Raw genomic sequence first — 27,951 nt, forward strand, 5'->3', positions numbered from 1 at the left:
GAGACATGAACTACAATAATATTTATATAAATTTAATATATATGTTAACTACCTTTGAAAACATATACATGTAATTTTGCATAAGCTTATATGTATTATATGAAAAGAAAAATTAAAGTGAAAAAACATTGTTTTTAAGGCAGCATCAAATACCACATGGGTAATAATAATAATAATAATATTATTATTATTATTATTTAACATTCACTACAGTAGTAGAGTTTCAAGTTCATACCAATGTGTACAACAAATCACTCCATTATTTAGATGAAGGTTATCAATTGTTATACCTTTAGGTATGTCAAAATAGAAGAAAGAGATGGTGTTTTGGGTCACCTACAAAATAGAATATATTGATTGCCAAGTGACCTTCCCAAAATTGGCTTTGTTTTTTGGGGTCTAAAGATTGATAGATTTGAGCAGGAATTTCAATATATACATACACTGGAGATCATATCAAATGTAATTTTTGAACAGACTGATCTTAGAGAGGCATGCTGCAGAAAAACCAACATCTAAATATCATGTCTGAGTGAGAGGAACCATGGCAGATCCACATAAAAAAGCATTTTGATTTGTTGCAGCAGCAACAAGAAGGAGGTGCAAGAAATGCAGCATATCAATCAGCAGTTATACAATGAGTTTAGATTACATGGAAATCACTGAACTAGTTTCACTTCTCTAGTCTTCAGTCAGAATCTTCTCGGCTTCATGAAGCAATGCAGCATTTATTCTGAAACCTACAAGCTTATGAAGACGATATATAATAATTCCATTTGCACCTCAAAGAACAAAAGTGTTGAATTCCTCCATGGAAAGAACATTGCAACTTTGGTGCTCCTCCTAAGTTAGAGGAAGAGGGAGACTGCCAGGAGGGCATCTCTGCCTGCGCGGCCGCCTTGTTATCCTTCCCCATCCGATCATGCTCCTGTCATTAACTCCTACTTCAAAATTACCGGGTTGTGGATGCAGAGGGGGGCTGACGTGAATCTCCTCGATGGTGATGGCCAAACTTCTAGGCTGCCTCCTTCCCTTCGCTCTGCAGGTCATTTGATTCTGACCTTTGGTCCTTCTTGTTAAAGCTGTCTGCCAAGGGCTACCTGATGCTTGCATCATCACCCCAATGGTTCGAAGATCCTCTGTTATTTCGTGCCTTGACAGTGTTGCTAGCCCTGGCAGGATATCTCTCTGGAAGTCCTTCCGCTGCCTCCTCTTTCGTGCCTGGCCACGCCGAGGCTTTGTGAGAAGCAATGAAGCTAAACCTGCATCTCCTTTGTCTTTCTTTACATCTTTGTCATCGAGCTCTTTAGGTCTAGACCAATACTGATCCACCTTAATTTCTTCAAGGGTCAGCGTCATGGCTTCAAAAAGATCAAAATCATCATAATCTGAAGATTTTGTACCACCATCTCCCACATTACCCAGAAGCATTGGATTTTCTGCACTGCATGATACAACTTCCGCAAACCAAGACAAGGTGTCAAATCCAGGCAAACATCCATTGCAATCTATAGAAATAGCAACCAAATTCTCTGCAGCCAATCTAATTAGTGCATCGACAGAGTAGTCCTTTTCCTTTGAACCATCTTTCTCGCTTAATGGGATGTATCTCTGCTTATTTATGATACCCATTTTGTACTGGGATATCGGTGCCTCCAAATCAATGGCAGAAGCAATTTTTGCACCAAAGCTTGGTATACAGTGTGATGACTGAACCACTATCTCGCCTTGAGGTAGTTTCACTGAAGATATGGGATAATCTGTACATGCTAACTCAACATTCAGATCAATGTGATTCTTAAAGCTCCCTTTGCACTCCCCAGGACATGTTTCAGTGACTGAGTCACCAACATGAATATCTGTCTGCGATTTTAGGACTTTTGGATCACATCCCAAGTCTGTGAAGGTCATGTCATCATTTATCATAATCTTGGTATTGTCAGTTAAATGTTTTTCCATATGTCCAACAGAAACAGACATGTTAATTTGCTGATTTTTATCATGAACAAAAAGACGAAGGATTTTTTCGCCATTGTTTTCAGAAACTTCATTTCCCTGCATCTTGTGATCCTTAAACTGACAACTTGGCATGACTTCCTGCAGATTACAGAGAGAATAATCTAGCTCCTTTTCTACTTTCCTCCCAATGTCTGGAGCAACGGCATCAGATCTGGAATTAAGCTGAGGTTGTCCACTTGAGAAGCTAAAAGCCACTTTGGAGGCATGTTTGTTCAAGCCAACAGACAAATTACAAGATATCTTCTTTCTGAGACAAGATGAACCCACTGACAATTTGTCGTATTTATCCTCAACATCTTCAATACCACTTGGAAATACTTGATTTATGTTCATGTTTGTTGGACTTTTCAAATCTCTACTTGCAAAACCCTTTACACAGCTTCCAGATGTATAATCATGAAGACCTTCATTACTGTCATCGGTCTGGTCTGGCTCACTAGATACAACTTTTGAATGTAGTACAGAATGAGAATCTGGTCGAAAACCATGGTGAAATCCATTTGTCCGATAGACACCAAAACCAGATTCTTGGCTTGTGGTCAGGTTCCTACCATATTGCCACCATTCACAAGGAATAGGAATCTGAGCATCTACCTTGGAACTCAACATCTCATTACTAGGATTTGATGATCCACTGCAGCATGGAAGTGTTTGAATCGCAAGTGTCTCGTTGCTTATGCTGGTGGCAGGTTTTCTCCAAGATGAAATAAATGAAGATCCATAACTGGTTGAATCGGCCTGGGGAATTGTGATTGAAGAAGGCATTGAAGGAGACATCAGACCTGAATTTGAGCAGGTGAAGTGAGGGGCCCTTACAGGTGCCTGGACATCATGAGTTGACTCTTGTCTAGATCGTATCTCCGGGTTATTACAATCAAATGAAAAACTTCTGCCACTTCTCTTAGTGTTCAATTGTAATGCTCTAGATGTTGAGACATTATAATTATAGGATGTCTGATCGAGAAAAAACACAGAGCTCCCATTCCCACCTGTATATTGATAACCGAAAAATAGGATGAGAGGAAAATAAAAGTTCCAAGCAGGCTAACATGTATAACTACCCAAATATTAAATGCAGAAGCTACGCTACCCACAAAAGCACAAAAGCATAGATGGAACAAGCAGACTGATCACAGTTAGATCTATAGTAGTTATAAATAAGGCATGACTTGTGTAGTAACTAAATCTATGTATTTATAAGTTTTTGACTTACATGTTTCTGATGTATGGTTCATAATACATTTAAGAAGTTCATCTATCTTGTATCATGTATAATGTGCTAACTTCATGCATTTAAGAAGTTCCATATATATGTGTTTTTCATATATGGTTCATAATATATCATGAAAATATATTTTGATTCAGAATTATGGCAATAAAAATCAGGGTCTAATAGGGGTTTTAGGCCCAAAGTAGGTACCATATCTTCAAAATTTTATAATTTCTTAATATTCTGCATTTGATATTCTAAAAAGGCAGCAAATCATGAGAATCATGCCTGTGTCGCATTTCCTTTCTCAATTTTCTTCATAGTTGATGAACTTCAACAAGGACACTGTCCTTATATTCAAGCAATCAATTTATCATACACAACGATCTTCTTTACCCCAACACTGAAACCAGCATAAAAATAATAGTTGTCATGGCACTCAGATAGGTGTTGATGCCATGGATTTGAGTTTTGGGAATTTGGCTCATGCAGTAGTGTGTCAACATGGTACAAGAGGCATGTTTTTATCATTCCAAAGGGTGTGTTGGTGCACCGTTTTACACACTTTTGGCTTTCAGCTGGCAACTTAGGATTTTATCATGCCACCATATCGTAAGCATGTTGTGCATGCACAATAAAAAATATTGGATACAACATATCACCGATCGAAAATATCCAAACTTCTCCTGTCTCTTCTTCCTAGGAATTTAAGGGTTGGAATAGAATGCTCCAATAGCTATGTACTGCAAATACAGGACACTAGTGTTTATTCATCGCATTTTCATTCTGACAGGGATCAAGCTGGTTGATAGCTTTCTTTAGACAACCCTTTAGGCTTACAATGAGCAAGTGTCCAATCAATAAATGAAGATGAGCATCTACTACTGAAATTCATACTGTAACATCATTTTTCTTCTTGAGACATGTTTGTAATAGTGACAGTTTAAATAAGACACCTGATTGATAACATGATTGTTTAGGCCATGTCAACAAATATCACTATGTAAACAAGTTTTGGAGATCAAAGAATTACCAGATTCATGACTAGAGAATGGCCATTCTCTTTTTGTGTGTACATTCGCATACAAGAACTCTGAAGTAGCCTGTTGATCACTGTGCCTATCCACAAAAAGTGTATTTGATCTCACCGAAGAATGGTGCCGTTGGCTACATTCACTGTGTGTCTTGAAGCCAAGTAACTGAACAAACGCAGAGTTTGCGGGTCTCTCAAAACACATTTCTGTTGTAGATTTACTTATATCGACTGTGCTGCAGGCTGATACACTGACTTGTGTTGGTGACTTCGACATGTAATGGTCTTCTCCGTGACTACTCGCTAGAGTGAGCTTCACATCATTCTCAGAATAGAGAGAGCAAGTTCCATTCTTGAGAATACTAGAACTACATGATGGCTCAGTGATATTTGTCTGCCCATATTCATCACTATCTTCAATGTCTATATATACATCAGCCGGCAGTTGAAGGTCAAACGTTCTCCTCTTCTGAGACCTGTAGTCTAGTTGCTTGATGCCCTTTGGAGAAGCATCATTTGATACTGGGATATGATCAGATTGAGTGCTGCCTTCCCTTGTAAAATGGACCTGAAGCCTCTCAGTGCCTGCAACAGGTGTCTGTCCATAGCTGGTATTTCCTATGGTAAAGTGAGAAACATCTGACATTCCTCCAGTGCATTCTGTTTGCATTTGAGATAAACAATTTGAGTGTGATGCTTCTGCCACCATAGAAGGCTGATAAAACCTTCTAGTTTGAAACTCATTCATCAAGTCTTTCTGTATTCTATAAAGACGATGAAGTTCAAATACCTGAATCACAAGTGAAACAACGTTTGTTACAGGAAACCGCATGAAAAGCTTGAAGGTAACAAGTCAGACAAATTATGTTTATTGCTTTGCTCTTCAATAGACTATCTTATTTAAAATGCAGTTCACCTGATCCTAAGATGGCATATTCCTTTTTCTATTGCAGTTCTTACTTATTCATGGTGTGTGCATGCACATCTATGGATTCAACCAACAGTGTTAAGCTCAGCTTAGTTTTTCTAGAACAGTCTTGGATAAAGAAAGGAATAGGGGCTACTTCTTCCCAAACACAATTTTGTTTTCCAGATTTTCTAAGGCTAGACTGTTTTTGTTTGGACTTTCTCAGCTAGATTTAACTTGTCTAATATTTTGTCAAAAGGCAACAGACACTCTCCTGAAAATTGTGTAATTATTACATAGAATAGTGAAATCTTCAACTAAAACATAACTTAATAGTAACCTGGAAAACATAATTCTTAAAATAAGAAATAACAAACTCACTCTATCCTACTCTGGAACCAAAGCAAACTGTGCAGGAATCCAAACTATTTCTTAGCATGGTAACTCAACTAGGAGATGAAGATTCTCAGCTATAAATCAAGTGAACTACATATGAAACCTGTGCTTCTGGTCCTTATTAGCTTCAGAAATTAAATTGTTCAAGTAACAAAAAAGGCAGAGAATGCACTCTGAGTTTATAAACAGCTATCCAAATAAGAAAGCACCAAACAGGCTCATAATTTACATATTTCAACAGATCTTGAAGAATGATTCAATTTGAAAAGATCATTTTACTGAAACCATTCAAGATGATCTGAAATACAAGTGCTACTTGTAGAAGTCCCGAACTGAAAATAGACTTGTTTAGGTCAATTCTTAATAAACTGGTAAACAAACTGCACTAACTTTAAGTTGAATCATGTAAATGATATTTGTCATAGACTAACATGTCTTTACCAATTATTAAACATCTTAAAAGGTTATAAAAAAAATTAGTTTTACTTGCTCCTCTTTTCTTTTCTACAAGAAATTTGATCAGGATTTCAAAGATACAATAAAATCTCAAAGTTAATTCAGAGTTAGAACTTAGAAGTTACATCTTCCAGCTAAATTCTAATTCAGGGATATATTGAGAAGGATTTTCATGTTCTTGAAATTTTTTTAGTTTAATGTCTTTCATATGACAGAAAAAATGAGAAATATTTGTCTCAAGTTGAAACTCATCATTTAGCATCCTCCAAAATTTCTATTCCCGAGAACATGTGATAAATCTCATATGTGAGGACACTGTCAACTTGTTTCACCTAATCACTTTCACCATGCATAGCTTCAGGAACTTGGATCGACCAAAGTACAAAACAATTGACATGTACTTAAACACCATTTGATACAAACAACAGACTTTGCAGAACTATTTAATTATACAAACAATCAAGCACGGATGAGATGTAATCATAAAGATAAAGATGAAGTGCAAGCCAAACAATCAGACAGTGCTACTCAATCCTGAGGTAATTACCTTCTCAAATGGTTCTTGAGAACTTAAATATCTTTACCTGGTTCCTAAATATGGTGTCATGTTCAAGCATCATCTGCTTTAACATTTCTTTATCCTGCCCTGAGTTTCCATTCACCAGCTTTGGTACGTAACTATCATGGAGATACTCACTTGATTTCTTATCCTGAAAGTAAGTATACCAACCGCTTGTTGCATCCTCCTTAACATCCTGCATGGAACAATATCCTGGAAGGTAATTTTTATTCTGCACTTTTGTTGCCATTCCTGCAAGTTCTAAACTAGGTCAGCAAAGAAAAATAAGAATATGATGCCAAAGGGACTTGGTATATTTTCTTATCCAAGAAAAGTAAAACATGTACAACAAACATTTGAATGTCAAATGGGCTTTCATTTTGCTTAAAGGATATAGTGTAATTCATGTTTAGCATAAAGCAAAAGTCATCCCTACTCCTAAGCAACTTCAGCAGGTGGTTAGAAAGAATAGTAGTTTGCAGGTGAGAAAAGGGGAATGATCAAAATGAATCACCAGTAGCAATACCAGATAGAACCTAATGATGATAAAAATCACTGATGATAGCAATCCAAAGAAGAATATTGATGACAATAATCTAAAGAAAAATAGTGATTATAACAATCTCCTTCATCTTCACCGTTGATGTGCCTGGCTAAAAAAGAGATACTAGACAGAACAAAGAAAATCCACCATAATTGAATACTAACTATAGTTCATCTGTGCCTCCAACAACTGTCACCAATATTGTACCAAAACATACGAATGTGCAACACTAGGAAAAAAGTTTTGTTGTACACCTGATGTAAGAATGTGCAATAGCCAGGAAAAAGTTATGTCCCTGGTGAAACAATGTACAACAACAACTAGAAAAGTTCCCAAATCAGTAAATTACAGTGTTAAATAAGATCACTAAAAAGATTATCCTACAAGGAAAGCATGAAAATAAGGAAAGGTTGCTATTAGAGATGGAACATAAGAATCCATATCAAAAGTCATATAGTGTGAAGGAATTCAGGGATGAGGTTCTTGAAATCTGTTGACAAGGTCCACATTTTCACAAAAATTATTGGTAGTTCCTTTATACCAAAAGTAATACCTTTAGTACAGATTTTGGCATTGACTTGGGGACCAGGACATGCTGGGATGATCGTGGAAAGCCTGTATGGCTATATTGCAAGCTAAAAAGGACTCCTAAAGCTGATAGGCCAAAGGAGAGTAGTTTAAGATATGCTTTTCGGTAGCGAAAAAAATGGGAGATAGGGAAAATACCAGTCCAGTTAGCAATAGGCTACAGCCACTTGGATGTAATTCCCATCAAATCCTGGATGCAGAATTGTTCATCGGCGCTGCAGCATCCAGCAAGTAAATTATCTGAAGGCTGAACAGAAGAAATATGATTTTCCAAAAGCGGCCACTTCAACACCCACATGACAATGTTTGACTTCACAGCCAAAGTTACTAAATTTGGTCAAAAGCAGGTGCTTGAAGATCATAATCTCAAGAAAGCCCCAGATTGATTGTCTAGTGATGGAGAGACCTAAAAGTGAAAATGCAATAGAGAGCACTAATCGAATGACAAGGAAAGAAGGTTCTAGTCCAGGATTTCGGAAAGCTGAATACATCCTGAAACTGAGACATGCTGAATCCACCAAAACGTAGAACAAAATCTGGCATGCATCATTATCAGAATCAGAATTAACAATTAGTAAATAGTAAGCACAAAGAAAAGGTTCCTAGAATCACAAAAGAGGTACAACAAGAGTTTCCGATCTTAAGGCCAGCAGTTGAAGATGAAGGAATCCTTGTTCTCAAAGTCCAAATTCACCATTTGAAATACCATCAGCAGAACAAATAGCAAATTGGCATAAGGGGAAATCTTTAGGGGCTTGAATGGCAAGAGGGCTTTAAACTCCATGGTGATGAATTGGGATAATATCACATACTAACAAGCATACATTCTTCGCAAAATTTCCATCAACAAACCATTTCTTCAAACAAGAATTGATCTGAAACATGTGACACAAACTCGAGGGTTTCACAGATTCTATCATAATCCAAATCATGAGACCAAGTAAACAAGATAAGAAAATTTTGACTGATGAACGGAAAAATTACCTCAATCCACATCGCCCCTCCCTCTCATCCATCTCGCGGACATCGCTGCAGCGGATTCAACATCAGAACGCGGAACATCCAAAATCCCAGCGGCCGCGGGCCTTCCGCCATGGAAAAACGCCAACTTCCCAGGTGCCCCACCCGTTTGAGGGCCGGCAACGGCTACAGCGATCCAGGAGACGACAACCCAAGCCAAGGGCCAGTATCGGCACCGCGAACAACGAAGTCTCAGCCAAAAAGGTCCAACTTTTGGTATCAAAAAGAGCTACCGAGAAGAGCCGGGCATCTGGAGTTGGGCATTGGCAGGAGACACAGCTGCAGATCTAAGGACTTAGATCCCCTGGACCACAACGAAAGGGAGAGGAGAGAGATCCGAGATAGAAGAACGCCTCTCACAACAAACGAACGACTGTCTAAGAACAGTGACAGAAGATATGTCAACATCGGGCCTCTCTCTCTCTGTCTATCGCCTTTGATTGGTTCCTTGTACTTTCAGTGAGTAGTCTTTCTTGGGTTACGGGAGAAGTGATCAAAATGGGATTTTTATTCGTCTTCTTTGTGCTCAGAGATTCCCTCACTCCTTCCTTTCCCTTTGGGCAGCGGAATGGAAAATGTAAGACAACACAGAAGGCCAAACACAGCTCCTCCTTCCATTTCAACTCCCTGCACCAGCCTTTTCTCTATCTACCTTTCCTATTGCAAACAGATCAGATCATGACATGGAAGGTGATCTAGTGCTCTGTTTCTGTGACAAGATCTACTGATGGATTCCCTCATATCTTTGTTGGTTCCTATGTTCTCCCTCAGCTAGCTGACCATTTGTGGTCTGGTGTGGGGGTCACCATTTGGTGTTTGAATACCATATCCAGGAATTAAGGGAAGCAACTGTCTTGGATGACAAGCAGCAGCTTGATAGAACACCCATCATGAAGCTCACTGAGCCCAACCATGATCTAATCCTATGTCCATGTTAGAGTGATCACTTACAGAATTTTTATGGATGAATTATATATTCATCTGATTTGTTCTTTTGTAAAGATTCAACTGGAAAATAATATTTATTATGTTGGACATGGCCAAACTAAAGTATATAAATAAATATATATATCCAATGTGAGATATCTTAATGTACAATGATGAGAAGCTGTCCCATCTCTCATTCTTTTGTAATGAGAATTAGAAGGTTCCAAGGCCAAGTACTGCATGCTAATACAAGACAGCAGATATGAGAAGTGACTTGGAAGCCTAAGATGTCTTCATAGAAGAAAGAACAGTACAAAAATAGGTGTCAAATAAGATGGAAAACTTAGGTGGGATTGTTCTTCATGTGTTGGTCATATGAGACATATGTTTTTCATGTGAAACCTGATCCTATTGTCTGCCATCCATAGATGTACAGCAATATCCACACAACTAGAAGAAAAGTGAGGACAGCATCAACAATTCCTTGAATCTGAGTTCAATCAATGTAGCTTTATGATATTGCTGGGCACAAGAACTGCAACTCCTAGAAACGAAGAAAAAGAAGTGACAAGGTTGGGTTTTGGAAGAAAAAAGAAATCCCAAGCTCATCTATGATTGTAATGGACTGAGGAAATATGAAGAAGAACTGAATGATCAATGGCATACAAGAATTGAAGTGTTCTGCCCCAGAAATAAAGCCCTTCTATTGTGTTCATGGATCTGCTCCTGTTAGACACTGTAGATGTTGACTTTTCTTTCTGTCATAGGCAAGATATTTTTGGTGCAAATGTGTGTCATGCACTTCCTCTGTTTCACAAGTTCAATATATACTTCTGATGGGAAGTTTCATACTTATCTTGATTACTCTTTTTTTTGTAATAAAAAGGAAAAGCTTTACCAATCAATTACAAAATATTCCATTTCTACATGAGTTCCAAGTGGAAAACAGGTTCTCCATCATGCAAAACATTTCTAGTGTATATCTTTTGTCTGTCATCTTTACAATTATTAGATGGATATTGTTGTTGTTATGCTTCCATGGAACAATTGATCCTATTCTTTTATGTTTATTTTTATCTGGAATTATTATCTACTGCTTCATCATTAGTGCCATAATTGGTGAAACACATATGCAGGTGGAAGATGACACATCTTCCAATTTCATAGCTTAGCCTTCTCAGGTTCACTGATAAACCTGCTTGGTTTATCAACTAAGCTCAAGTTCTTTCTCTTCCACAGTGATTCAACTCTCTTCTGAGAAGTTGCAGCAGGAAGATGAGTGAGGTGTTGGCTTTGTTGTTTATGGTGATGGCAGCCATTTCTAAGGCGTCTCTCCCTCATAAAAGTTGGAGCACAACTTAGAAATGTGTCCTTTTCCCTGAAGAAGATTCTTTTTAGTTAGCAGAGAATCACTCATCTCATGCTTCTCTGTCAGTCTCATCTCAAAGAAAGGAACAAAACCTAATTTAGAACATGAGTTCTCCTGTTTAGAAGATTACATGAAAATTTACTGGTTTAATGTGACTCATATACAATGATGTCCCTCACAATATCTGATAACAATGGAAGCAGTATAGCAGCAGCAAGCTTTTGCACCTTTTACTCACTCTTTTTAGATCAGAATTTTCTCATCTTGAGATAGATTGAGATGATAGAGAGAGAGAGAGAGTGTGTGTGTATGCAGGGAGCCACAATTCCGCATCTAGTGGGAGTGGCATCATTAAAATGTCCTTTCTTCACGCGGAAATGCTGCCTTCTTTCCTCTCTTCATTATCGGTTATCCCTCGCGTGTTCGTCGCCGTTGATTACTCTATCTCTCTCTCTCTCTCTCTCTCTCTCTCCATCAGGCAGTCAAACTCCATCTTTTTATCCGCCTCTCGAGACTTCGACGGGCTGCTTAAACCAACCCCACTCCTCGAACCTGTAATCTCATGGTCTGGGAAGAGAACGCATGGAAGATTCCTTGCGCTCTGAGATGTGCAGTTTCTTGCGCTCCATCACGTTCCTTCATTTGCTATTAGAAAGTAGCAGCAGTAATAATAATAATAATAATAGGATCGGGGAAAGGCAGTACCGCCACATCATGTGCACTTTGTGGGCACTGCCTCCCTGTACAAATCTATAAAGAAGCACGTGCCCTCAGCCACCACCCATGTGCTGCTGTCGCTCTCTGTCATCTCCATTGACTCTTTTAACTCCATCCCCCCAAAAGTGAGAGAATTAGCTGTATGCATATATATAAATAGAGAGAGAGAGAGAGAGAGAGAGAGAGAGAGAGAGAAAGAGGGTCATCCTCTTCCTCTTCACCACATCACATAACAAAGAGAGAGAGAGAGAGAGAGAGAGAGAGAGAGAGAGAGAATGGCCGGCATGCAGCGGCAGGAGAAGCTTAGAGGAGGAGCAGTAGCAGCGTTGCCCTTCTTACTCCTCTTGATCATGGTGTCTCATCAGTTGGTGTCGGCCGATAGGTTCTCGGTGGGCGACTCCAAGGGATGGAACCCCAACGTCAACTACACTGTCTGGGTGGAGAAGCACAAGCCCTTCCATGTCGGCGACTGGCTCGGTCTGTTGCTCTCTCTCTCTCTCTCTCTCCCCCTTTGGTCCTTCCCCTCTCCCATCGTGAGCTCTATTGGTTCTCCTCCTCTCTTTTGTTGGTAATTGATGGGAGCTGTGGATGTGGTGCAGTGTTCTACTACCAGTCGGGGATGGCGGACGTGGTGCAGGTGGACGAGGCCGGCTACAACAAGTGCGACGCCTCCAACCCCATCTCCAACTACAGCAAGGGCCGCAGCTACGCCTTCGAGCTCAACCACACCGGCCGCTACTACTTCATCTGCAGCCGCGGCTACTGCTACGGCGGGATGCGCCTCGCGATCGCCGTCGAGCACCTCCCCCCTCCTTCCCCTCCCCCGTCCTCCCTCAAGGACTCCTCCGCCGCCGCCCCCTGCCGCCTCCTCGCGCTCACCGCCTCCCTCCTGGCCGCCGCCCTCTTCCCCTTCCACCTCTAAGCCATGGATCTATAGAACATCTCCATTGTTCCACCCTTGCTTACTTTACCCTCAATTTATGGTGGACCGAGAAGGCCTGTAACTATGCGTCGGCGATGAGCTCGTCTCACGTCATTTGATTCACAATATGCAAACTCGTCAAAACCTTCATCGTCTTTACTGTGATGCATCCGATATCTCCAACGAAGCAGCAAACAAAGCAGTCGAAGTAAATTAGTGGTCTTACCTGTTTGCCCCCTGGATGAAACGTAGAGAAATCTAAAGGCGAGGCTGTCGCCCCACCCAATCTAACTTAAAGATCACATCGCATGCATGTAATCGAGCTGTAGATGCATGCATTCCAGCCTGGTTGCGGCAAAGCAGGAACACTTGTTTCTACCATCTCCGGCACATGTATCGGTGAGTAGCACATTCTCCAAGTTGGTGATGAAATAAAACGAAGTCACACTTTCTATGGTTTTCAATTTGATGCTTTTTATTTTCTTTAATACCCTAATTATCGCCCTCATCGTTGTCATCCCTCCACGAGGCTCCATAGCTTTCAATCTCACCGTCACAACCTTCGCCCTGCTACGAGGGCCCATCATCTTCGTTGGCCACCTTTACTTTGTCGTGAGCTCCAATCTACCCCTTTTTCTTCCTTTGGCTCTTTCAGTGTACAGTATCAATTAACTCCTATTTGACCTCAACTCGAACGAATGGGGCTGAATTGAAACGCGGCGAGCTCGATTACATTGCAAGTTTCTGACTCTCACTAATGGACATTACATGGTTTGTGATAAGGCGCAGTTAGGAAAATATAAGAAAATAATACAATTCAATATTAGAATATAATAATAATTTTATATTATTGCATATTATTACAGCATTACATACACAATTCTGGGCCGAGTCCGACCACACAATGGGCCGGCCCATGGATTGCTCTCTGGCTTCATTGCAAAATAGGGCAGGCCAGTTCATAAATATATTCGTCAAGCGACGTCTGCATTCATTTCCCCGTCACGCTGCGCTACACACGCATGCACCATAATAGGCAGTAATCGCGTGGAATCTGATCGCCTTGTTCTCTTCTCTTCTCTTCTTCTTCCTCCTCCTCTTCATGGAGAAATCGAAGCCAACCCTCCTTCCCCTCCTCCTCCTCCTCCTCATCCTCGTAGTCATCTTCGTAGCCGCTCCCGTCGCCGTCTCTGCCGAGAAGTTCGTCGTCGGGGACAAGCAGCGCTGGGCGCCCAACGTCAACTACACCGCCTGGTCCGACAGCCACAGCTTCCATGTCGGCGATTGGCTCGGTGCCTCCCGTCCCACGTCTTCCCCTTCCTCTTGCTTCACAAAAGTACGCTTCTCGTAGTGATCTTCTCTTCTTCTTTGGGATGGGCGCAGTGTTCTACTACGAGAAGGGGATGTACGACGTGATGGAGGTGAACGCGACGGCGTACGAGGCGTGCGCGGCGGACGACCCCATCGTTAACTGGAGCCGGGGCGACTCCTTCGCTTACCAGCTCAACCGCACCGGGCGTTACTACTTCATCTGCAGCCGCGGCTACTGCTACGGCGGCATGAAGGTGAGCATCCTCGCGGAGACCATCCCGCCGCTGGCGCCCTCCCCCCGGCCTCAGGATGATTCCGCCGCCGTCCCAAGCGCCCCCCGGCGTTTTTCCGCGTGGATAGCCGCCGTCTCTGGTGCCGTGGCTTTGGCGCTCGTGCTCTGGTTTCCCTGACGAGCGCGTCGTCGTCTTCCCCGGGTGTAGGGTTGCGTTGAGGTGACCCTGATGTCACGTTTATTTCCATGAATGCCCTCATGCACAAACTGGAATTGCTAATCCGGGATTAAATAACGAGGCAATTATTTTTCTTCTTTAAATCGTATGATCATTAATATAACACTTAGAATTAAATCGAAAATATTGTTCTTGGTCAGCTAATGCCATCCTAGCATCTAATGCTTGACCTATTTTAATCATATATGACAAGTATTGATACATAAATTGGTTGACATGACATGACATGACATGATAGAATGATAGATTTGAAGGAAATTTTTTATAAGAGGATGAGCTTTTTAGATGATTTTTTTATTCATGAAAAAAAATATCACAATGGACTAAAATGAGACGAAAAGATTTAAAGGAAATGTTTAAATGAGATGAGTTTAAATGTAAGAAAAATCAAAAGCTAAATTATTAAATGAAAAATGTTTCGTTATGGAGGGTAATTATGGCATTTCATATATGAGACAGCGCAAGCCGAACTGTTGGGGCTAATAGTGTTATTGCTCGGCGACGTTTCGCTCTTTTTGCGACGACTGCATGAGGCGATCACGTCCCTCCATTACTGAGATTGTGACATGATCAATTTACGGCCGTCCGAAGGCTTTAATGCCCTGGCCAAGTGGTAATAACCCATATACCTATTTTGTAGCATTTGTTTGGGAATCGATGGACATAATAAGAGTCATCAATTGAATGAAGATAGTAAAAAAGTGGACTGTAATAGGGAGTAAAAATAAAGTCCATGTTTGAATGTCTCATATGCTATGTAATGTAATGTAATGAAATTTTTTTCTATTATATATATATATATATATATATATATTATATTAGCAAAGTTATATCTTTAGAAAGAAGTAATCATTACTCTCTTTTCTGTTTGAATGTCTTAATATAATGAAATTTTTTTATTTTTTTAATATATATATTAACATAGTAGTTTCTTTCCCAGGAAGCAATTATTACTCTATTTTTTTGTGGGTCCTATATTTATCATCTATCTCTTCATTTCACTTAATAATATAAGAAAATTTTTTCTCTAATTTCTTTACAAAGTATATATATATATATATATTATTTCATTGTAGTTAATCACTATTTGTACTTTAAGTTAACTATTAGCTGAAAATTCTAATTTTTGAAAACCTATTATGATGTTAAAAGGAAGAGGAGAATTTTAGTTAATTTATATTTTTATGCACCATAATCAGCTCAAATGAAGGCTAATAAAGTGTGGCTGATGCCATTAGTGGAGAAGTGGGGATGCCTATTTAGAACTTCTTGCCCATCTTATAGTGCACACATTCTAAATCACCTACAGAATCTGAAGCTATCAGACATAATGGATACAGAGAGAACTCTTTAACCTGCAATCGCTGGTGGTTGATTTGGCTAAGAGAAGGAACAACTGATCACATGGTGTGAGGCACAATTAATTTCAACATCAATCCGAGCAAAAGAATTAACTGCACATTAATTTCAATATCTTATGATTCAAGAAATACTAAACTTTCCCCCGATACTCCAAGGGGTTACTGAAATTTTAATTATCCAAGGCCTCTAAATTTAGAGGACAAATAAAGAACCACAGCAAAGATTAAGTAAAATAAATAAATAGCCTCAAAAATATAAAAGAAAAAGAAAATTCTGCATGCCTCACAAGACAATCCAATCCTAGCTTCAGCATGTACCGATCATGCGATCCAATGCTCCAGCACTAGCAATATTTGGAGAGAATGATTTGTTCCAGAAGACGGCAATAAACCCTCCAGAACACTTTAAAGAACTATCTTTGATATGATAAATACTGGTTACAATCTTACAAATTGAATAGAATCATCGGTGTCGCCAGAAGCGCAGCCACTCAAACAGATGCGTATTCCAGGAACACGTCCATTCCCAATTTTACTGCACTGCTACGGTAACTGAATTCCGTCGCTCAAATCTCAGATCTTGAGTGAATCATGAGCCATCATTGCATCTCTAATATTATGTCACTCGATATCAATGCTGTCTAGTTTTCTTCTTGTTATTGAGGCTCCAAGATATGACAACTCCTTATGAACTCGTTGGAATATTTTACATGCCTTGTCCAAAATGGCTGGAGGTGCTTATATCCGATTTCCAGCCATGGTTTGCACTGGCCATTGTAGTGGATCACAGCAGCCTTCCTCACGCTATCGAGATCGGTCTTTTCCTGATAGCCCAAACCTAGCATATGCCATGATGGATCTATAGGATGCACATAACCTCTGAATGCTATCAGTGCTGGTGGCAATGTTCCAAGCTTCCACAGTGTCAGATTTGACTTTAAATTCTGAAATCAAGACAAAAGGCAGTAGGATATGTAAATTAGTAGAGATGTCAGACAGAACAGCAACTTGTATGTCTTGAAAGCCTCTAGAAATCTTTTATTTATGAAAATAACCATTTTAAGCATTTGATTATTATGTTACTTTCTTACATCAGGAGGAGATAAGAAATACACTAGAGGCGATGGTAACGAGCCTAGAGTTCATAGGCAAATCATAGAACACCTCATATGAAAGAATGTTCCGCTTATGGGCATCTGCAGAATCTTCCCAAAAAACCCACATGCCAATTTATTATGACAGACTGTCGATAATTTTTGAATTGGAACATTAAGGCTCGTATATCTAAGCAGAAAATCATTTTTGGTTATTGATAGATAAAGAAAGTTAACATTGATATTTGTTGAAGAAAAAATGAAAATGAACAGTAATAAGGTCAGAACAGGGTCATTAAACTTAAATTGTGTTTCCAGAAAAGTCTGCATCAAGCTAAAGATGCTTCAGTATGCAGAGAAATGTATTGTGATAAGCTGAAAATGTGGTGGACCACAGCAGAATGGAAACTTGCTAATATGAAAGCAACAAACTATCAGTTGTTGGAAGACTGCAGAATACAATTCTAATGAAAAATATTAAGATTATTTTCATAACCATGGTCCTTCCCTCAGTTTCCTTCTATTATTACTATTTTTGAGATTCATTTAGAGAAAATACAGGATTCGTTCAAGTGAAAAAGGAAATGATCAATACACTATGTTATGAAAGTACTCGAAGTAGATCAAAAGATGCTGGATATGTAGTGGAAGAATTGAATAAAGAACCCATAATGAGACAATGTGGAACATGTATCTTTTGCATTATTATTGGTCAATTCAGACAATCAAATTCCAGGCTGTTTTGAACTGCATGCAAAAGATTACTATCCTCAAGATAGTCATCAACAGGTTACCACTACAGTTCCAGTGGGAGCCTCCTCTCCCGATCTGGTTTAAATCAAATTCTAATGGCTCGACTATACACAGATAATGATGCTGGAGGGACTACGGGTTTCGAGTCCTCGCTACTGAGAGTTGTGTGATGAGATTTATTGATTAGGCCCAAAAAAGGGGATCAAGAATATTTCTCCTGGAAGCAACTTGATCAATTTATAAAAATTTTGAACAGCAAGCAACCTCCATCAAGGAAGATTGATATATTTTATTGAATGCTTGTATTTTCTATCTTTTTGAAGCAGCATACTGTCAAACACCTTTTAGAAAGGCCAAGGCACCTGCCAAATTGTCACGAACGGTCGTCGCGCACTCGCAACAACTCCGTTCAACGAACCGTTCGTCGCTCACACCTACATGTACAGCTACTTGACAGCATGTTTTCTCTTAGTTTTGGGTCATTTTGCTTGTAAAAATGTAAGTTCGAACAAGCTGCAGCGTTACAAAGCGACCGCTCACCGAACCGAGCAAAACAACCCCAAAACAGCTCCGTTTTCGCGTGCCGCGGGCTGATTTCTGAAATCTGCCTCCGCTCACCAAAACGTCAGCCATCTCAGCCCCTTTGAACCCCCCGGGTGGCACAGGGCTGGATGGGGCTTCGGTTATATACCGGGCGTTGAACTCTCTTTCGCAAGTTCGCACGTGGCCTTTACGGGAACTTGTTGTCGCGCCCGGGACCAGGTGAGCGGTTGTTTGTGGGCTTGCAGCTGTTCGTTCAACCTTCTAAAGCCCTTGTTTTCCCCCTCTCCCTCTTTTCTCTTGTGCACGCAAGGTGCTCGCTGAATTGCTTGTAAAGCTTCCCCTTTTCACGAGACTTCGGGACTTGTCCGTTGTTCGTTCTTTCGAACTAATCAACTTTCTCTTTTACAGGTCCTTCGGGACCTGCGAGAGGTTACAAGTGGGCTGATCCTTGCAGAGCAATATCGCAAGGGCGAAGCGCGACTTAGGCAACGCAAGCTAAGTTCGCGTCTTTGCCGCATGGGTGACTCGCGACTTAGGCAACGCAAGCTAAGTTCGCGTCTTTGCCGCATGGGTGACTCGCGACTTAGGCAACGCAAGCTAAGTTCGCGTCTTTGGCCGCAAAGGTGCCTCACGCCTTAGGCAATTCTAGCTAAGGCCGTGACAAAATGGCTCACCAATTATGGGCAGATTGAAATTCATTGCTTGTAACTGGGCTCACACCTTTCCTCTTAGTCTTTCCCCCATCTTATGCTCCAATACCTCTAAAGATTTTCATATTTACTTTAGTCAATAAATGTCTCTTTATTAAACAAGCATAGGTTAGATAGTAGAAAAGCCATTGAATTACAGGAATATTGCAAATTTCATCAAGTTATGTACTTTAGTAGCCTGATGGCTACTTCAAAAAGGAAACATGTGCAAGGTCTAAGATAACTACAGAGTCTAAGACAACGAAGATGTAGAAGAAAATTAGTTCAACCTACAAGTCTCTTTTGGTCATGTCTATAGACTCATCTTGTCCAACCAGTGCATCTATAAGTATCTCTTGGTCACGTCTATAACATTTTAAATGTTTTGTTCATCTTATCTTCAATCTAGACAAAACCTAGTTGTTCATGTGAAAAATTTCTTATCCTTTCCCTTCAAATAAACCCACGCGTCCATTTCGATCTCTGCATTTCAACAATTAACTCTTTTACAGTGTTATTTCCTTATTGCCCTACATCTCACCTCATAAAGCATCGCAGGCCGTATGACTATCAATAACTCTATATAAGTTTATATCAGCATGTTCATAGGATCAGTTTATCTGCACTGATCATGAATTGCTCTCTGGCATATCCTGTGTGCCAAGGAAACCAAATTTAGTTGACATTCTACTGAAGGAGGGCAAGAACAATTCTGACCTTATAGTTACACTAACTTTATAAACTTATTTTATCAGCAACTTGGTGTAAGAGTACAACGAAAAATAAAAAGGGAGAGATTCTTTATTTTTCTTTGTAAAAGGAAAAGCTAGAGCAGCATAAGATGAACAATGAGAGCAATTAAGTACAAACTTTACCTCCTTCACCCAGTAATGGTATGTCTCCTTAATACCCGTCTTCCTCCAGGCATTTAAGTCAAAAATATTCATCCCATATGCCCATGCACACTCATTAGGATCCAATTTATTGGCTATGAGGGGATGAGAGAAGTTGAAATATGTCCTGAAGAGCTTACCCATCACCCATGTATCTTCACCTTTGCAAGTTTCTACAGCACCGTTTACTTTTCCAGAAAGATCAATCTCCCACAGTGGTGATAAGTCACGCTGAATGACGACATCATCATCAAGAAATACCACCTTGTTGAGTTTTGGAAAGAGCTGTTTAGAACATTAGAAACAGCACTTTATCACCATTTTTCACAAAATCACTAAAAGTTTGTGAACCAAGAGAAAGAATTGCACTAAATCAAATATGCACTATGACATAAGTGCAGACAGTTGCAAATCTATGAAGCATAAAAATGGGCATTAAGATATGGAAACATCAAAGCTATATATGTAAGACATGACAAATTATGGACACAACAAACAGTAATTATACATTTTCTACAAATTGCTGACAATTTTATATATAGAGAAATGTCATCTTTGCTATAAAGTTAACATTATCTTTCTTAAAGAGGAGCCCAATAACTTTTTAGTTCTTTTTTTTTCCCTTTTCTTAACAACATTGGCTCTATGGGATTCCTTCAACTGTAGAAAATGTGTCCTAAAGAAGAAGGATCTCAGAAACATGTACACCCTAATTTACCTCAGGCAGATATATGCGCAGATGGTTGAGCAGAGAGATATATTTTGGACTCCTCGCCTGCAACTTAGAAGCAAAAATCCTTGGATTGTCACTAACGTTGGCTCCCATGATATGATTTCCAAGATAATGATTTCTAACACCATGGTGATTTTCAATAGCTTCAAGAACAGGTACATTTTCTCTTGTTAACCAGTCAAATTGGTGAACACCTTTCACCTCAATTATAGCAGGGGAAAGAGGATTCAAGGCAAACCATGAATGCATACCCGGATACGTCTTCTTGTCAGTTATGACATGGAAGACAACCCTTTCAGGCTCTAATGAAGATCCTACAACTGAGTTGACCACAACAGAAGCTGCAAGAATGTTATCGGTGGCTATAACAAAATGGTGATAAAAGTTATCAGAGAGCAAAGGTAGCAACTCTGGTGGTGGCAACTGTTTACGTGCTTGGGCATTGGATGAATATTCATCAGTCAAGCGTAATGAGAGACAATGTATGCCTTTTGGAATGGAAGTTGCTGCAAAATGTTTGTGCAGTTGTTCTGCTAGTCTTGATCTTTTTACCTCTCTAGCCATATTTTCCATCTGCAAGGAACAATTAAGTCAGTCAGAGAAAGAAAACCACCAAGTATATTCTCTTAGATAACTGTATATGAATGGATTAGCATTAGTATCTACAGAATCAGAACATAAGAAGTTCCATCTTTGATGTGAAATTAAAAGGAAAGTTTAATCTATTTGTAAAAGAAATAATATTTGATCAGATGAAAAGAGGAGTCTTTAGCAGAATTTCTCAATCTATTTTTTATTCTTAACAAAAGAAAGTTCGATCTTTATTCGCCAAATTTATCTAGACAATAAATCTCAAGAAATTCATTATTCATTATAAATCCGGTAAAGAATATCAAAAACATTCACATTTATGGTAAAGACATGCCAACTCAGTCTTAGCAGCACTATCAACTACATGTAAACAGTTGACATGGCTATGCACAGAACTTCCTGATTGCAAATCTACTCAATTTGAGTCCAAATGTACTAAGACCCTATAGAAAATTAATGTAACTCCCATAGGACAGGCTTGCATATCTGGTAGATTCTAATCATGTTGGATTCGAAAATAACATCTAGAATGAGCAACACACAAGTATATTAAAAGATCATGAATGTATACAATGATCATGTAACTCTCAACATTGTCTTGGATCAAAGCACTAGATTGGAAATAATATACAGTGTTATATCAAGTCGGTTGACACTTGTTAGATGCAGTATCTATGCTTACACAAGTAGCCCATGATGAGAATTAATGTGAAGATCATCTAAACATACATTGATGATGGACATTTTGAAGTAGAAACTTGTATGAAATATCAACTCATAACAAAAACATTGTTAATATTTTATTCAGTGGCTCCAGCATACAGAATATACCAAAAGCTCATACACAATTGAAATCTGATAAGACAAAGAAAGAGGCCAAATTCGTTTCTCAAACAAAATCATATTTATGGACACAAATATATGATTATATTGTGATATAAAATATCCAAAGGTAACTATGTTTATGCTTGAAGGCCAATTGCAGAATAGGTATTGAAAGAATCTCATTCTATGAAGGCATACAAGGAAGGTATAAGAGTTAACCACTCCAATTCCTAGAGAAGAAAACAAAACGAAATAATACAGTATTCAAGAGAAAAATTACAAAGAGTAGTTCTGAGAATCCTGCAAAGAACAAGCAGCAGTAGAATTTTTCTCTAGATAATCTCAGCTCAAAAAGACTACAGTAATATTTTTTGATTACAGTAATATGATGAATTTAAATGGACAACAGTTCAATTAGCATTTACTCAAGCAAGAAGAAACTTGCCAAACATCCCGTCTTACTCTGGAAAGAAATGTACCAAATGAGGACATGGAAAAATAATGAATGGGCATACCGTCGCCTTCAACCTTACAGCAAATGTCTTGGCATCATACTTGTTATTCTTCATGTTGGAAAGAAACTCACCAAAAGATTCGGGAAGTTTCTGGTCAACCAGAATTTCCTCAGAGTTTACCTGGTCAAGTATCTTGTACAAGTCCTTAACAAGCTTCTGTGAATGCATTCATGTGAGTCAAAGTAAGATGACAACTTCAAGAGAGAAAGAGATACCTATCCATGAATCCTGAAATTGAGTAGCAAAAGGTACAGAGAACATTACCACGGAATCATCACCACCACGACCGAGAAACCTCGGACCTAGCCGTCTCCCCAAACAATCTGAAGCAAAAAGAAAAGTAGCAATGAAGTGGATGCTTATTTGCCAAAGCTGCAGATGTTGCATTCAAGTTATGACTTCTAGCTAAACAAAACTAAACGCAAATAGGTAGCCCTAGTCAGATACTTGACATGATTTTCTTAAAGCTTTGCATTATTCACTATAAGGTCATGCTTGTGGCAGCATTCAAAGAAATCCAACTGCAATGATATAGTAATGTTGCAAGTACAAGGTTAAAAAGAAATCCATGACCTAAAGCAATGGAGGTAAGGAGGCAACAGCCAATTGCAAAGGTGTAGACGTACAAATATCCAGACAGATCCATATAACAAAGAACCAATTCAATCCACTACAGACATTGTCAGAACTTGAAACTAATCTGAACACGCATTACTTGAATATTTGCCTAAGATCACGTTCAACATTGTTTATGCATAATTTGAACATCAAACGTCTGGAGCATGGTAACCAACAGTTTGATGAAACGCAGGTGGCTGATGAGAGATTGAAAGTTTGTGAAGTCAGCAGAATTACATAAAGAAAAAAAATCACATGAAAATTAGAGCACAAAAACTGATAAGATGTCACATGATGGAGAATGATACTGAATAGACAAAAGCATCCAAGGAATACTTGCTGCTAACAAGTTAGCAGAGTTTACATGTGGAATATTGCTATCAAGTGGCAGCAAAGGAAAGATCTATGCAGGAAGTAATAACTCAAACAGTCAGCACCACGATGGGTTTCATAACTAAGAAACGCAGGTAGGTGTTTAAGATGAAAAATAAAAGATATAACAGCGTTAATATTGTGCCACCAATGAAAATTAATATGTTTTAAACATCAATAACTAAGTTCACTTATAGATTCAACAGCAGTAACAGTTGAAAATAAAGGGCTACGTACTTCCAGAGAAGATAGAATCATTAAAGATATAAAGAAAAAGTTAGGACTTTACATTTAAGCGAATTCTCATGCAGTTAACATAAAAATAAAAAGCAATTCCAGTTACAGTTCAGGAACTAAGTAGAAACCACAAGAATCCTAAACTGACACCACAACCAACCTACTAAGTGCTAATATCAAAAACAAAAGAAGAAAAGGATGAGAAGACGAAAGATACGGCGGCACTATCTCATCTTTACAGCTGGGAAGAACGATAGATAAACCTCACACAAAAGTATGCCTCTGCACAACTTTAAAACATGTATAAGACAATTAGTTAAGATCCCAGAGAGTAAGAACACCTAATAACAACTATTTTGTCCAGTCCCTGTGATGGTAAAGGATACGTAAGTCCCATCAAAATTAAATGAAAGGATTATTGCTATTCATCTAATAAGACCAAGTTCAGAGAAACCTAAAGCACACATTGCAATAAACATAATGGCCAGCTTAAAAAGCCAAAGCATTGGGAATCACCGACACTAGACCTATCACGAGTCCTGGATCCCAGATGAAGGACTAAGCCGTCGACCGACGATAAAGGGTAGAGATGGGATAAAAGATGTCAATGAAACACCAGGCAACCAAATTCAAAATCAACCAAATCGAACCAAGAAAACCAACAGATCACCATAATCAGATCAGCTTATGCAACAACTTTAAGTTCGATCCACCAAAATGACATGTTTTGTATTTCGAACGCAAAAGATCCAATCTTGCGATGTCAGATCCATCGGCACCGACACGACCAATCCACATATCAAACTGCAACCAATTCAAGTTCCAGGAAAAGAGGTCTCGGAAACCTACCGAAGGAAGAGCACTTGTTGACGCCCTCGAGGGTGACGACGGCGGTGAGGATAAAGACAAAGGGCAACAGGAAGGCGAGGATGAGGATGGTGTGGAAGAGGGTCCGGTAGGAGAAGTGGCGGGCAGCGACCTTCACCTTCATCAAGTCAAGGAATCCATTGCTGCTGGATATTGTGATGCTTCTCATGCTAGGAGAGAACCTTATCTGCATCGTCGTTGTAGCCGACGCCGCCGCGCCAGCTGTCGCTCGTCGCCGGAGCTCACCCCTGTCGCCGTGGCGGCGCCGTTAACACGAGAATCCGGCCCCCCAGTGCCTCTAAGCAAAGGAACACGCTACCAAATCGGCAGGGCGGCAACAGGGCGCATCACTTGGAGATCGAGAGGCAGAGATCGCGCTGCCGGCAGCTACAAGATCGGATTTTGGGAGCTTTTCAGGATGCGGCATTGGCTTTCCTATCGGAATCGGGAAGAAATGGGAAGAATTAATGTTGGGTTTGGCTTTGATCTCTCATCTCATTACAACATCTATTGGTGGGAAGCATTCCACTCTGAGATCTTTGGTGTTGGGAGAGGAGGGGGACACACAAAGGGTGTACAAAATTTTGTGTCTATTGATAAGTGCAAGATTTGTTACTCCTTTTGGGTATTTCCTTTCCCTTCCTATATATATATATATATATATATATATATATATTCAGTATTCTTTTTTTACACACATATATCTAAAATCAATAAAAAATAATTGATTTTTAAAAATTCATTTTTATTATCTGAATGACTAAAATTCAAATCACAAAAATAAACTTCTGATTAATAAGATAAAATTATGTGCATTGGTGCTCCTCAAATCTCATATCTCATACATGTGTATATCCTTGTATTTAATCTTGATCACATACTATAATTTAAATATAATTGAAACTCTATTTATTATCAATATATTTTCAAAAATATTTGATATTATGATAAAAATTAGGTTTTTAATTTTGAATATTTCTAGTTAGCTGATATTAATCACATAAAAATGATTAACCATTTTTTAAAATGGATGCTAATGAGAAGGAAATACTATAATAAAATTCACAAGAATGAATATATATGTGTGCAAGAATTTAAATAAGATTTGGAAAGAAAAAGGGGAAGAAAATATAGAGATTGGATGGAAGAAACAAATGTTTAATGGAGAGGAAGGAGTGGGGAGGGTGAGGGGTCTAATTTTATGGAGTAATTAAAGGGATCCAAGATTTGACTAGGGACAAGGTGGTTGAGGATGGAGGAAAAGGATTGGATTAGGGACAAATGTTGAAGGTTCTCTTTCCTAGAAAAGTGCAATTGGACAATAGACTTAGGGAGTGGTAGCTTAGAGAGTGGCCTAATAGAAATAATGAAGAGGCAATTGACTTTGATTCTTGGATTCCATGTAGCATTAGGGAGCATAAACCATGATCTCAATTCTCAAGTGGACAAGCCATGTGTCTAATAATTGGTTCTTGTAAGTCCAACTAGTGATTGAAGCTTCAAACTAGAAGTCAATATAAGTTGCTATCACAAGAACTAATCAACTGTTTCAGATATATTGTTTGTGTACATCATTATCATATAACTTGTGTAATGTTTGATACTTTTGTGTTCATCCACTGTTAGAGCTTTATAATGGAAGGTAATTGTTGGATTCTTATTGCATGCAATTTTTGTTGCTACACAAGAAGTAATAATTTCAGGACCAAAACTTGTTTCTTTGATGATTGGTTTCAATTGGGTTCCTCAATTTGATTCATCCATTTGAAGTTCACTCATAGAAAATAGGATTGTCAAGGGATCTAGTGATATTTAAACAAATTAGACCAAATAAATGGGCCACATTAGGGTTTTAATTTAGCCTTAACATGCAAGCAAGCAATCAATCTATCACTAGACATTTGAGCTTATGATTGGTAGTAGTTATAGCAAATAAAAATTGACTACACACATTTGACTAATAGGATTCCATGGACATGACATGTGCCTCCCACTTTTCCTCAACCAAAACAACATAGACATTTCATCAACTTCATTGTCAACCCATTAGCATCAAGGGATAGTTCCTACAAGTTAGTATCATGATTCAATAATAACAACTAGATCAAATTAGGAGTGATATTAGAAATATATAGTTATCAAAATTGGATGATATTGTTGAGGTTCATGTCACTAACTCAGTCAAAAATATATGATTAGTACTAAATATTAATTAAAAAGGATATTTTATGATTTTTTAATATATTAGTAACCTAAAGAATAAAATTCTCATTCATGCCATTAACTCGATCAAATCAGTCAAAAATATATGATTAATAATAAATATTACTACAAAAGGGGATATTATATTTTTTTTACCTATTAGTAATTTAAAGAATAAAATTCTCATTCATATCACTAACTTGATCAAATCAGATTAATAATAAATATTACTATAAAAGTAGACATTTTATGATTTTTTTTACCTATTAGTAATTTAAAGAATAAAATTCTCATTCGTGTCACTAACTCGATCAAATAAGTCAAAAATATATGATTATTAATAAATATTAATTAATAGAGGATATTTTATGAATTTTTTAATCTATTAGTAACCTAAAGAATAAAATTCTTAGTCATGTCACTAACTTGATAAAATCAGTGAAAAATATATGATTAATAATAAATCTTAAGTAAAAAGGGGGCATTTTATGATTTTTTTAATCTATTAGTAACCTAAAGAATAAAATTCTCATTCATGTAATAAAAAATATATGACTAATAATAAATATTAATTAAAAAAAAGATATTTTATGAATTTTTTAATCTATTAGTAACCTAAAGAATAAAATTCTCACTAACTTGATCAAATCAGTGAAAAATATATGATTAATAATAAATCTTAACTAAAAAGGGGACATTTTATGATTTTTTTAATATCTATTAGTAACCTAAAGAATAAAGTTCTCATTCATGTCACTAACTTGATCAAATCAGTCAAAAACATATGATTAATAATAAATATTACTATAAAATGGATATTTTATGATTTTTTTTACCTATTAATAATTTAAAGAATAAAATTTAAAGAATCAAATAAGTTAAAAATATATGATTAATAATATATATTACTAAAAAAGCAGGCATTTTATGATTTTTTTTTTACCTATTAGTAACCTAAAGAATAAAGTTCTCATAATTAAATGATTGGTACCGTAAAGATGAAGAGAAGCTTTTAGCCAATTTTATTTTCTACAGCAATCTAATTATTTGATATGCCTATTTTATTTTTTGTAATAGTACTTCAATTTCCTGAATTGCAATGTACAAATGAGTCTCACTCTCATAAGAAATAATCAAAATCTAATTTACCCAAATCAAAATGATATAAAACTTATGGTAGATTCCGAATCTGAAGAAGGTCGATCTTTGC

At 38.2% G+C, this 27,951-nt stretch overlaps 4 protein-coding genes across 8 annotated transcripts; 2 read left to right on the plus strand and 2 right to left on the minus strand.

Moving 5' to 3' along the window:
• Positions 1-550: 550 nt before the first annotated feature.
• LOC135585181 (uncharacterized) lies at positions 551-9,475 on the minus strand. Of its 4 annotated transcripts, XM_065105970.1 has the most exons (5): positions 8,697-9,474; positions 7,851-7,959; positions 6,606-6,832; positions 4,263-5,052; positions 551-3,008 (listed from the first exon to the last, which is right to left on the minus strand). In XM_065105970.1, exons 3-5 carry the CDS (start codon positions 6,828-6,830, stop codon positions 844-846), a joined length of 3,180 nt encoding a protein of 1,059 aa, XP_064962042.1. In that variant the 5' UTR covers positions 6,831-6,832; positions 7,851-7,959; positions 8,697-9,474; the 3' UTR covers positions 551-843. The 4 variants fall into 4 exon arrangements, with proteins under 4 accessions (XP_064962042.1, XP_064962043.1, XP_064962041.1 ...); XM_065105971.1 differs by lacking the exon at positions 7,851-7,959 and having other exon boundaries at positions 6,606-6,776; positions 8,697-9,475; XM_065105969.1 differs by lacking the exon at positions 7,851-7,959 and having other exon boundaries at positions 8,697-9,472.
• A 2,461-nt stretch (positions 9,476-11,936) lies between these two features.
• On the plus strand, positions 11,937-12,890 carry LOC135610917 (early nodulin-like protein 19). The gene is made up of 2 exons (XM_065105973.1): positions 11,937-12,222; positions 12,345-12,890. The coding sequence occupies exons 1-2, from the start codon at positions 12,021-12,023 to the stop codon at positions 12,665-12,667; spliced, it is 525 nt and encodes a 174-aa protein (XP_064962045.1). The 5' UTR covers positions 11,937-12,020; the 3' UTR covers positions 12,668-12,890.
• A 772-nt stretch (positions 12,891-13,662) lies between these two features.
• LOC103983474 (early nodulin-like protein 17) lies at positions 13,663-14,518 on the plus strand. Its single transcript, XM_009400688.3, has 2 exons — positions 13,663-13,959; positions 14,051-14,518. The coding sequence occupies exons 1-2, from the start codon at positions 13,770-13,772 to the stop codon at positions 14,386-14,388; spliced, it is 528 nt and encodes a 175-aa protein (XP_009398963.2). The 5' UTR covers positions 13,663-13,769; the 3' UTR covers positions 14,389-14,518.
• A 1,370-nt stretch (positions 14,519-15,888) lies between these two features.
• LOC103982917 (probable galacturonosyltransferase 13) lies at positions 15,889-25,151 on the minus strand. 2 transcript variants are annotated; one of them, XM_018825554.2, is made up of 7 exons: positions 24,522-25,151; positions 22,710-22,768; positions 22,446-22,601; positions 20,766-21,087; positions 20,500-20,657; positions 19,764-20,066; positions 15,889-16,753 (listed from the first exon to the last, which is right to left on the minus strand). In XM_018825554.2, exons 1-7 carry the CDS (start codon positions 24,730-24,732, stop codon positions 16,466-16,468), a joined length of 1,497 nt encoding a protein of 498 aa, XP_018681099.2. In that variant the 5' UTR covers positions 24,733-25,151; the 3' UTR covers positions 15,889-16,465. The 2 variants fall into 2 exon arrangements, with proteins under 2 accessions (XP_018681099.2, XP_009398279.2); XM_009400004.3 differs by having other exon boundaries at positions 20,500-21,087.
• Between the last annotated feature and the right edge of the window lie 2,800 nt (positions 25,152-27,951).

This window comes from Musa acuminata, chromosome BXJ2-4, assembly GCF_036884655.1.
Source record: "Musa acuminata AAA Group cultivar baxijiao chromosome BXJ2-4, Cavendish_Baxijiao_AAA, whole genome shotgun sequence".
Lineage (NCBI taxonomy): Eukaryota > Viridiplantae > Streptophyta > Magnoliopsida > Zingiberales > Musaceae > Musa > Musa acuminata.